This window comes from Rhinolophus hipposideros, assembly GCF_964194185.1.
Source record: "Rhinolophus hipposideros genome assembly, chromosome: 2".
In the NCBI taxonomy this organism is placed as follows: Eukaryota; Metazoa; Chordata; class Mammalia; order Chiroptera; family Rhinolophidae; genus Rhinolophus; species Rhinolophus hipposideros.
The window spans coordinates 8381174-8393950 of NC_138048.1; the positions used below are offsets into that span (position 1 = coordinate 8381174).

At 36.7% G+C, this 12777-nt stretch overlaps 1 protein-coding gene across 1 annotated transcript in view; it reads left to right on the plus strand.

Moving 5' to 3' along the window:
* Positions 1-11218, plus strand: part of CPA3 (carboxypeptidase A3) — a gene marked incomplete at both ends in the record, with an annotated part of 35898 nt that extends 24680 nt beyond the window's left edge. The window contains 2 exons of the mRNA XM_081063481.1: positions 1450-1534; positions 11031-11218. Of these exons, the coding sequence (XP_080919607.1) occupies positions 1450-1534; positions 11031-11218 (273 nt within the window). The remainder of the gene's footprint in view (positions 1-1449; positions 1535-11030) is intronic.
* Positions 11219-12777: the final 1559 nt, after the last annotated feature.

Consider the following 12777-nt stretch of genomic DNA (forward strand, 5'->3'; position numbering starts at 1 on the left):
TAAAATTTTTTAAAAATAATCATAATAATTTAAGAGATCACAATTTTCATTCTGACATTAGTCAATTATTTCTGCACAACAGCATTTAATTTTGAGTTGGAGCAAAGATTTGGACCAATCATTAAAACCATCTTTGTATATACAACAAAGAAAATTTACAAGCAATATATGGCCCATAGAGTCATTTATGTAACCAATCTAGTAGTGAATCTGAACCCATGAGTTCGACTAACTTATGCAAAGATACAGCAATGCAATTTCAGTCTGCCCTTAGGAAAATGGTATTATGGATTAAAAAATACAAATATACACAACAAACCACTTTGAGTACCACAGTAAGAGTTCTGACACAGCAACTAAATTGAGAAAAAAAATTATTTCTTGGTTATATACATTATACATATAGACTAAAAAAAAATCGTTACTTAGAGCACAAGTATGTTAGTGACTATATTCCACTAAAGTTCATTCCCATAAATTACTCGAGCACAAAACACTAATGTGTATTAAATGTCATGAAATGGCCACTCTGGAAGAAAAACTTTAGTAGCACTATTCTAAAGAGGAGTCAACCACCTTCTTGACTTGGTATGCTAAAACCAAATGTGAAGAAAGTCTAGTGTCGTGCGGGGAACCCTGCTCGCTGCGCCATTTGTCGTGCAGGGTCTCAGCTCCCACTCCCCGCCCAAGAACGCAGGACACGGTGAGGCCAAAAAGGAACACCCATGGAGCCATAAGTAGGGGAGTAAAACCAATATATTCTTGCTGGCGGCTGGGCTGGAGACACAGGAAGCGGGATCTACATAATCTGCCTAACAGCAGTCCACGCTTGCCAGCCACCATCTTCTTGCTAGCCCCCATTCCTTTCCTGCTAGCGTAGCCACAGCAGTTATATTAGTGGCCAATGGCCTACGGGTTACAGCTGACGGCTAACTAGCCACAGCTGCTGGCCATCTGATCACAGTTGATGGCCATTTACTACCCGAGCCAGCACCTTTCTATGTGAGGCCGAGAGCCTGGAAACTGTTTTTTTGGGGTTTTGTCCCCACATCTAGTGAGCTGTAGAACCTATGAAGACAAAGGAAGGACGAACAAGGGAGGAACTGGCTTGGAAGAGACAAAAATCTGAAGCCAGAAAAAAAAATCTCAGAAGAAGAAGAAAGATGTTTTATAAAAGGAAGGAGGAAAGGGATAGGAAGAGGAAAAAAAGAGGAGGGAGGGAGGGAAAAAGGAGAAACAGAAAAAGTGTAGAAACACAAAATGAGGTAAGACATAACTGATCTTCACAAGGACAATCTATCTTACTGAAAATAAATTTCTCATTTAGCCACTTATTTTATTTTGATTTTCTAATGCCAAATAACCAGTATAATTGACTTTTTAAAATCCCTAGTAAATTCATGGCACTTACATCGTATCCTATTATTGCTAACCTCCTTTTCTCTCCACGCCAAAATTGCAAAAATCAGCACTGATGCTTTATCAACTCGGTATGAAACCCGCAACATCTATGGCCCAATAGCATCAACAATCTGTAAGTTTTTCTTATTATTTATTGTGTCGTTTTCCCTAATTCTTTTTTATAAATATTAACAAAAATTATAGAATTTGTAAATTAGGATTAGAACATCTGGAATTGCTAATTTAAACTTCAGGCAACTTTGAATTACATGTGAACCTAGGGGATAGATTCTGCCACTTTGGGGAGATAGATTTTTCTAGAAACATATTATACTGAACTTTTTACAAGGTTACAAGGTCAACAGAAGTTATTGAATCAAGACAAATTTAGTTTGATTCATCCACCATCCTGTTCCCCACCACCAACAATAACATTTTATCCTCACAGGAATTAATAAGAATTAGTTGGAGCAGAGCTGACAATTTTTTTTTAAACCAATCGACTTTAATTGGACTTTTTCTCCCTTGGTTCTGTCCCCCATGAAAGCACCGACTTTTCCCTAGCTCCTGGCGGGAGAAGGGGTAGGCCAACAGTTTCAGCCACTTTCATCATATAAAACCACTTTCCTGTTCTCTCACTAGCCCCTCCTACTGTGTTCAACTGAAACCTATACGGTGGATTAAGAAAGGTCAGAGGGTTCTAATTCTGTTGTTTTTAGTGTCTTAACACCACTTTTGACTCTCACTATTTTTAGACTTCCTTTGTCTTTGTACATTCTTTAATTATTGACTTTGATTTCCTACAAGTGAGGCACTGTGTTTTGCCCTTGGTTTTCAGTCTCAATTAATCCTCAGAACACCCTATGGCATGGCTAGTACTCATAACAAGCTCACCTGGGATTCAGTCCCAGGTTCTAACAAAAACCAAAGCCCATGATCTGGACTGCTGTGCACACGGCTCTCCCACTCAGGGTTTGTAGCTAAAATAATCAGGCTTTGCTACTTTTAAGGAATGAAAATAAATTCATTTGGTTTTCACCAAAAACCATTAATTCATACCTTGGCAAGTGAGATCATTTCTGCTTTTGTAACTAAATCCCACTGATGTCCGTTTGTAAATACTTTAGTAAAAATTGCCTTTTCTCCAAACCATTTCCAAGCTTCAGTTCTTAGCCCCAAACTTTACAGAAAATTCCCAATGAAACTACTTACAGAACCTTAACTTTCTATCAAAATTTAACTCCTCAAAAGCAAGGATAATACTTCAGTTATCCTCTCAGACCACATATTATCATAGCACTGAACAGGGCATGGGACAACAGCAGAATTCCCATAAATTTGCTCAATGAAAATGGTGTTCTGACTTATCCGAAATGAGTGATCGTGGATTGATACCACAAGACTACACTTGACTTAGCCTGCATTACTCTCTAAAGCCATGACATCCAATATTTTTAGATATTTGAAGACTGCATTTCATGGACAACCCCCCACCACCAAACACACACACACACACACACTCACACACTAATTTCTATTACACTTTTAGAATTTGTGGATTGAGAAAATAAACATGTGCATGTGACTCTATGGACTCTACCCTGCCACACCTTATAAACCACTTTCCTAACCTCAGCTAAAAGTATAAACTTGGACCTAAAAGTCTACTCACCTCGATAATTGCCATGAAATGTGAAAATGCTGGAGTCATCACAAACAACTCCTAGAACCTACTTATTGGAGGCTCCTTTGGTGGAACTGAAAAGATGACTAAAGAAAAAGACAAGTCCCATTCCTAGAGAACATTCATCAGCAATCGCCTATCCACCAGTCATTGCCAAAGAGACAGAGACAGTACAATGACGTAGCCAACCTCCAGCATCCAAACAGATCTTGCTGCCACACAGCTATGCCAGAAGTTCATTATACATACACGCGGATAACAACAAGATTTCCAAACAGCTAATATACCTAGCTACGGGAGTGAACAAAAAAGTAAGCAAAATGAAGAACAAGAGAACAGACTAGAATACCAGTTTAAAATGACAGCCCACTTAGTGGATACTGAAAAATAGCAGGGCCAGAGAAGCCACCAGATATAATGTAAGAGCGACTCTTACATCATAAGCAGGAAAAACACACAGACATTCTTGGCACTAAAGAGTAAAGGGTTCTAAAACTGGTAGTTACAAAATAGTCATAGGGATGTAAAGGATAGCGTAGAGAATATAGTCAACATTATAATAACTGTGTAAAGTGCCAAGTAGGTACTAGACTAATTGGGGGAATCACTGCATAAATTATATAAATGTCTAACCACTATGTGGTACACCTGAAACTAATACAATATTGAATGTCAAAAAAATAAAATACAATAAAGAACAAAGTATTCTAAAAAGGAATAACTTTTGCAAATGGCAACTAGAGAATCAAAGACTTGTTCCTCTGACACTTTCCATGTCTACATACACAATGTATATTTGCATACATACATGCAAATTATGAGTGCACTAGAGTACGCATGGCATCACATCACAATCATTCAATGAGCAAGAAATTTATGGAGGGCCTACCTAATATCCCAGCACTTCGGAGCTTTGAGAGGCAGGTGAGAAGCTTTAAGACACAATAACTGCTCTCAAGGAGTTACATTCTAACTGGGAGGAGCACTTAGCCAAAGGTACCATAGCTCCATGCCATCGCGTCACTTCAGAAATGAGAGGATACGGTGAAGAGCAGTTACTAAGCTGTACAACTGTGTAGCAGTATTTTATACTTTTATATTATACTATATTATATTATATTCTGACTTTTTAAAAGGAATTCAGATTTAGAAAGAATTGCCTCTTCTGTATAGGGCTGCAGCAGCTTGATAGATGTTCAAAACTTTTAGGAGTGATTGCTTTCATAAAGCATCTGATTGAATGTTAAACATTCATAAGAAGTAAGGAGTAGCAAAGTGGATGACTTGGTGAGAATAGTAAATAAGGACATCCCACAATTAAAATTTAGTCATCCCAATATCCTGCTAGTTCCTTAACAAGTTCCAAGATTTGAGGAAAGCATCCAGCACTAGCCAGTATTTTTCTCTGTTTGAGGTGACAGAGGCGGAAGAAAAGGTCTGAGGGAGCATTTTGAAAACCCAAATTGTGGAGAGATCTCTGACCTCCAGAAGAAAAGTAAACATTTCCAATTTGAACCTAAGAAGTAAATACAATAAATAAGTTAAAACCATAAAATTTTAAACCAGGACGAAAAACAGATTATCTAATTCATGGTTCTCAAGTCTGACACCCCATTAGAGTCATCCGAGTTTCTAAAATACACAGATGATCAGGTCTCACTCACACAGATTCTGATTTCATTAGTCTATGGTGGGGTCCAGGCACTTGCAATTTTTTTTAGTGCACAAAGTGATGAAACTAGGGTTGAGAACCACTGATTTTAGCTAACTCCCTCATTTGTGAGTTTAAAATCGAGATACACAAAGATTTCATCACTTAGGGACAAAATAAGAACCAAGTTCATCATTCCAGACCACAATTAAATGGTATACCAAGCACTTTGCCACAAAGCAGCAATATTTAGGTGGCACAAATGTTGATGTTAAAAGATTGTGAAATGCTTACATTAGCCTATTGATAGCCTATTCAATCCTTTACCATCTTAGAAATAACTGAACATAGTACCTGGCTAGCAAGAATAGTTCACTGAATTAATAGGAACCAGGTCACTTATACCATTAATATCATCTATCTGTGAGTCACATCATGAATTAAGAAGTTAAGTTCAAAGTGCTTTTCTTACTGCTTTCCCCATGTACCGAAATTGCTAGATCTGCTCCTATTTCTCAACCCCATACTGTTTTCCACTCTACATTTTGAAAAGGAGAAAATCAAGACCTTGAATTTGTAGCTCACAACACCCAATATCTATATACTAAGAGATATTCAAGCTGAGATTATATTAAGGAACAATAGAAGTGCAGAGAAAATATTTCACTTTATGACCATGTATCTCTAGTTTCAGCTCTTGCTTGAAATAGAATTTTCACTTAGTGTCGATATGAAAGTGCAGGTTATTATGTTTAATGCATGTCAATAATACTTTTTTTAAACAAGCACACATTCATTCACCAGCATCACTCTATGTGAATTCCTCTGGGCTGAAACCAGATTCCTAGTTCAGTTCAGTTTTATTTTGACTTGTTTTGATTGTATTGCAGTAAGTTCCTTGCACCTAATGTGCCTTGACAGGAGTAGGAAATTTTTTAATGTTGATATATTAAGAAAATATTGTCAACAACAACAAAAAATATCTCATAGACCTCACTGAAGACTCTCTATTGGGAGAAATATAGATTAACATACAGTAGGTAGTACAGTATAATGGTTAATAGCACAGATTCTGAAGACAAGCAGCCTGGGTTTGGTTCCTGACTCAACCACTTACTCGTTGTGTGTCTTTGAACAAATTATTTAATCTCTCTGTGTCTAGGTTTCCTCTTCCGTAAAACAGCAGTTGGGACTTAAATCATAAGCTTCTGATAGGAATTAATGAAAATAGTAATGCACATAAAGTGCTTATAAGGGCACCTGGTATTTAGCAAGTGATTGTTATTACATTTTATAAATATATACACGTATTTTAGCAGGTACATATGGAGGTGATAAAAGGCTCAGTAGCATGTTCAACAAATTAAGTTCTATAATAATGTATTCTTACAAGAAAAAAGCTTTCAATGTTGCATTTATTTTATGCCCTAATATAGTTTTGGTTTATAAATTTAAGGTTTTGAAGATAAAAAGGGAGTATCATGAAAGAAAATATATTACACTCAATAACATCACACAATTATAAAAAATCACAAATCATATATATTCTCAATCACCACTATTAATCTTAATGAGAAATTTCACATAAAGTAAATTTATCAGAATGAAATAGTCATGCTCTTGAAGTCTTTGAAATCACAACAGTTTATTTACCTGCAAGTGGAGAACTGGTACAGCTAGAAATTAGCCAACTTTATTAAAATGTCTGACACACTCTAAATCACTGTGCGTGACACAATTCCTATTTACCAGACTCCTATTGCTACCGAACTCTTAACACTTTGGGGCTTTTTTTCCTAATGAACTGAAAAACCAACTCTAGCTAGAAATGGCAGCCTTCTGGATCACTAAAGCCAATATAGTTATCTCACCTTCCATGTTCACAAACTCCCTGCAACTTTGGACCCTGTTGATATCCCTTCTTCTCGCCATTCCTTTGGCTTCCTTGACATTGAACAATCCAATCCTGGTTTGCCTCCTCCTCCTTCTTTTCCACTCTCTCTCTGCTGACTGCTTGTAAAAGCAGACATTTTCCAAAAAATAGGTAAAATATGCAGATACCTCTCCAGGTTCTCTCTTCAGGCCCCTCTTCTTCTACTACTACTTTCTTCATCACACAAGTGCTCTCTGTCCTCACAGGCTGAGCCTGCATTTGCCACCGAAGGCACCAGGTAACCCATCTAGGAAGTCACCTTTCCCCATGCAGCAGTTACCTGCAGGAATCAGTGGGAGCCCCACCACACTAAGTGAACCAACCAAACTAAGACAGAAATGCAAAGGCTCTGAAAACTATATTGTCATTGCAACTATAAGTCACAATAGAAGAGCAGGGTCTGCATGTTAAACCTAAACAGGGTGACTGCTGCTAAAATAAATTTCAATTAAGATTCAGGATTTAACAGAATAGCTAAAATGTCCAGGATACAATCAAAAATAACTTGCTATACCAAAAGTGAGGAAATAACAACCTGAATGAGGAAAGACAAGCAACAAATGCCAATGCAGAGATGATGATTTAAATGTTGGAATTATCTAACAAGAATTTCAAAGTCCCCATCATAAAAATGCTTCAACAAACAATTATATATAGGCTTGAAACAAACGAAAATATAGAAAACCTCACCAAAGAAATGCTAGATATAAAAAGGAAACAAATGGAAATTATAGAACTGAAAAATATAATAACTTAAACACAAAAATAAGTTTTACTGGAATGGCTCAATAGTAGAATGAATATGAAGGAGGGAAGACTCAGTGAATTTGAAGACAGAGCAATAGAATTCACTCACACTGAAGAGACAAAACAAACTGGAAAAAAAGATGAGCGAAGCCTCAGGGACCTGTAGCATAATAGCAACAGCTCCAACATTTATGCCATCCAAGTCCCAGAAGGAGAGGAGGAAGAGAGAGGGGCTGGAAAAAAAAAAAATGAAGAAATAAGGACTGAAATTTCCTAGATTTCCTAAAGACAAATACACTCAAGAAGCTGAGTGAACCCCAAACAGAATAAACTCAAAGGAACTCACATCAAGTCACATTATAATTAAAATTCTAAAACCTAAGGACATAGAAACAACTCTTGAAGGCAACCTGAGAGAGCCAATTCAGAGAAAGAAAACAATTCAAATGACAACAGACTTCTTATGTGAAACTATGGAAAGCCAAAAACAAGTGACATTTTTCAAGTGCTAAAAGAACTATCGACCCAAAATTTTATATTCAGTAAAAATATCCTTCAGAAATGCAGAGGAAATAAAGATATTCTCACACGAAGGAAAACTAAGAGATTTTTGTCAACTGCAGACCTACCCTTTTAAAATGGCTAAAAGGAAGCTCTCCAAATAACAAAGATGATAACAGAAGAAGGCTTGAAACTGTAGAAAAAAGAACAATAGATTAGGGAATGAATGAATGAATGAATGAAGTAAATAAACATCTTTCCCCTCTTGATAGTTAAATCAAAAATTGTAACTCCAGGGTCCGCTTGATGGCTCAGTTGGTTAGAGCACAAGCTCCGAACAACAGGGCTGCCGGTTCGATTCCTACATGGTCCAGGGAGCTGCTCCCTCCACAACTAGATTGAAGACAATGAGCTGCCGCTAAGCTGCCGGAGAGGTAGCCGGATGGCTCAGCTGGTTAGAGAGTGATCTCTCAAAACAAGGTTGCCGGTTCAATTCCCTCCATGGGATGGTGGGCTGTGCCCCCTGCAACTAAAGATTGAAAACAGAGACTGGACTTGGAGCTGAGCTGCGCCCTCCACAACTAGATTGAAGGACAATGACTTGGAGCTGATAGGCCTGGAGAAACACACTGTTCCCAAACAAAACATCTATTTAAAAAAAAAAAATTGTAACTCTGATGTGATGCTCAGTATATGTACAAAAGTACTCAAGATAGATGTATTTAAAAAGTTGGAAGGGAAAAAGAACCTTGAGAAATGAGAAATTTCTAATAATCTGCTCCTAAATGCAAGTTTTCTATATCTCACTTGACATGGTAAAATATTGATACTAGTGGATTGTGATAAGTTATCTACGTATATTATAATACCTGGAGAAACCACTAAGAAACTATATAAAGTGATATACTAAAAAAACATTATTATAAATATATCAAACTGGAATCTTAAAAATGTTCATTTAACCAAGCAAAAGGCAATAAATAAAAGAAAAATAAACAAAAATTAAATACATAAAATATAAAATGAATTCTTATTTCAGTGTAATGAGAAACAGGGGGAACAAATAAAAATCAAATAATGAGATGGCAGATTTAAGTCATAACAATAATTTACCTAAATATATTAATTAAAAGACAAAGATTGGCAAGTAGATTAAAACCATACATGATTCAGAAATACACTATAAGAAACCCAATTCAAATAAAACATAGGTAGGTTGAAATCATAAGGCTAGAAAAAGATATACCATGCAAACATTCATCAAAGAAGCAGTGGTCATATTAAAATATCAGGTGAAGTAAATTTCAGAGCAAAGTCATGTTCTAGAAACAAAGAGGGATATTAATAATAAAAACAGGATCAATCCACCAAGAAGACATAATCGTCCTGTGTAAACCAATTTCACCTAGGATGTTTCTGCCACTAATTTCAAAATTCGTTTTCCCAAGCTTCTTTCTGAATGTCTGATTGATGCTAAACATATCCTTGTGCTTTCTTCCTTTACCCTTTCTTTTCCCCATCAGTACCCTCTCTGAGTTTCTGTTAATAATGTGGATTTTTTTTCAGCCACCCTGATTGAAATCTCAATCATTTTTATCAAATTCTGTGACTTTTCCATTTCAGTGTTTCTTACCTAGAGCCCCCGATTCTATTCCCATTGTGGTGAGTCTACCGCTAGTTCAGTCTTTTATTTCACATACCTCCTCCCTTGTCCCTACTCCTTTCAATCCAGATTAATCATCCTAAGTGCAGCACTGAAATGGCTTATTAGTGCCTTTTGGAAACAAAATAAAACAAAACAAAAACACACTGTCCTGATGGTTTCTGAGTTTTACCTGCAAACTCTCACTGCCCCATTTATTCCAGTCCTACTGGATCTCATTGGTCCTTAAAAACACCTCCGTACTTTTCCATCCTTGTAGATAGTTCACTGGCCAGAATGCCTTCCTCCCATCTCCATCTGGAAAAGTACTAGCCCTTCTTCAAGTCTCTCCTCAAACAGCACCTCCATCATGAAGGTGGTATGTGAGCAGGCACTGAGCAGGAAAAGCCAGCCTCCCCACAGGCATAATCCCTTTTGTCCTGAAAAGCTCCATAAGGTATTGCACCTTTCCTACAGTACTTACATACGCATATTCCGTCCTGTCTCTATGGGTTCGCAGCTTTGACTTCTCTCCCCTAAATGTAAGTTCCCAAAGACACCAGCAACATCTTCTCCATCTTTGCACCCTGCACCCACCCTCTACAGAGCCAAGTAAAGCGTACTGCACGTATAAAAAGTTTAAAAACTATTTGTTGAATAATTTAAGAGCCAACTTTATGTCTTTCTACCAAAATATTCCTCTCTTTCTTCATCACAGCTTTGAATTCCTTATCTTTCAAACCTAAAATGTTAATGTCAGTTAAACTCAATACTTGACCTCAAACATAAATGATTTTATGTACCAAAAAAAATAGTTTTTGTATTACGTAAAGCAAAATATACATAAATGCATTTATATGCACTTATATAAACTTCCTATGGATATAATCTTTACATGTGCTCACATTTTCAATCTTTTTACCAAATAATAACATTCTCAGTAAAATTTCATAAAAATTGACATGGAAAAGTTGAATTAGGGGATTAAATACATCCTTGAGATAACTGACTCACGCTTTCTTGGTCTTTTAACTCTAAGAGCGTTTACCCTAGCAACGTAAATAGAGATAGACCTAAACTATTAGAGAGTGTAATTTTGCATAGTTCCTATGTATAGTTTTCTGGGTTTTCAATGACCAGTGACCCCTCCTCAGTTGATTTCCTCAGCTACTAGCACTTGCTCAGACCACCTCCATCTGTGACAGTGTGTGCCAGGAAACAAACTCAATTTAGAGTACTGACCTAAGCAAAATGTAATTGAAAACGCAGCATATATTTTAAATGCATGGTGGGTTCCAGACCCATGATTATATTTCACTCTATTCTATGCAGACCACTACTCCCATTCATTACTGCAATTAACTGTACACATAATTATATTTTATTGCTAATTTTACACCAGTGAATTTCCCTTTCAAGAAAAACATTAGGGTTTGTTTCTAATTAAATATTTACTGCTTATGTTTTACAGACCCGACATCAGGTTCTTCTTTAAACTGGGCTTACAACCTAGGCATCAAACATACGTTTGCCTTTGAGCTCCGAGATAAAGGCAAATTTGGTTTTCTCCTTCCAGAATCTCAGATAAAGCCAACCTGTAAAGAGACCATGTTAGCTGTCAAATTTATTGCCAAGTATATTCTCAAGCATACTTCCTAAAGAAGTGCCCTTGGAATGGAATAAGCCAGATAATCCTTCTTTGTGCCTTTCACCAGAAAGTCAATCTTCAATTATCCTAAATAAACCTTCCACATCACCTGACTCCTACTCATTTCAATCCTATGTTATTTCTTTTTGCTTTTATTTACTCTCAGTAGCAACTTAACAAATAGCTTTAAACAAAAGCTTTTCTTTGCTCCAAGTAAAGTTTAAACCCAGCACAAAGTAGTATTTTGAATATTTTGAAAGGTGATATACAGCGGGTCCCAGGAAAGAGATGAGAACCCTCAGTTTCTCCAGAATCAGATTTTCACCATGTGGCTTCATCATTTCATGTGCTAATATAATAAAAATAAAATGTATTCCAAAATGCATCTTCTGTGTTTTATAAACTGTATTCACTACATTCTTCTATTAACATTTATAATAAGAATTAATGTTTCTTGTGAATTCTGTTAATAAGCAACGATATCTTCAATTTTCAATAACATATTTTGCCTGCATATGTATATTTTTAAATACATTAGATATTGTTTGTATCTTCACAATAGCAAAAGGATGTCCTAGCAGAAAGTAAAGGGGTTCATACAGAAATGAATCTCATCTCAGTGTTTTAAACAACCAGCTCCCATCAACACAGTGTACATTAAATTCAAAAGAGTTTAATTTAACCTGCCATAATCAGAGGGAACTACCTGTCAAACATCTCTTGGCAGTTACAGACACAGCCAAGAGATTCGGGTCAGCTGTGAGCCCTGCCCTGGTAATGGATAGAAAGGAAGTCTGGAAATATTATGGTGCAAGTTGGAAAGAGAAAGTCGGGCTGACCAAGGTCAATCAGAGTAACTCAATACCTTTATACTGTCTGTAATCCTATTGTTTAAGAGACTGTCATAAAATACCTTTTCCCCAACCTTAATTCTCCAATACTTCATCATGTGACAATAATGGTATCTACATTCTAGAAATCCAGAACACAGATGTCTGACCAGAATTTGAAGGACAAGTAGAAAGTTTCTTAACTTCCTAAAAACTTACTTTTCAAAACACTCTGGATAAAATTTCTGAGGATCCTGAGAAACCAAATCAACAAATAATATGGGACACTCCTCATGAATCCTTTAGGGGCCCATAAAAGAAAGACTGCCATCAAATCTACAAGGTAGGCCGGCCCGGTGGCTCAGGCGGTTAGAGCTCCGTGCTCCTAACTCCGAAGGCTGCCGGTTCGATTCCCACATGGGCCAGTGGGCTCTCAAAAAAAAAAAAAAAAATCTACAAGGTAATAGTGTTTCTGATAGTTATGAGGTAGGTAAAAGTTTCCCGTGCAACACTGTGTGGGGAAAACCACGATGAACTAAAAAAAATTGCCTTATAAGTGGAGGAGGGGAAAATAACAGAGTCAAGAAAATAAAAGACGAAACTTTAGTTATGAGATTAAATTGTCCCTTATAAAAAATATAATACCTATACCTAAATATTTAGCATCCAGAACTAGCTTGGAACATGGAAATGCAAATTTGTCCCATTGAGCATGCCACATGGGAATTATACACTCCTTC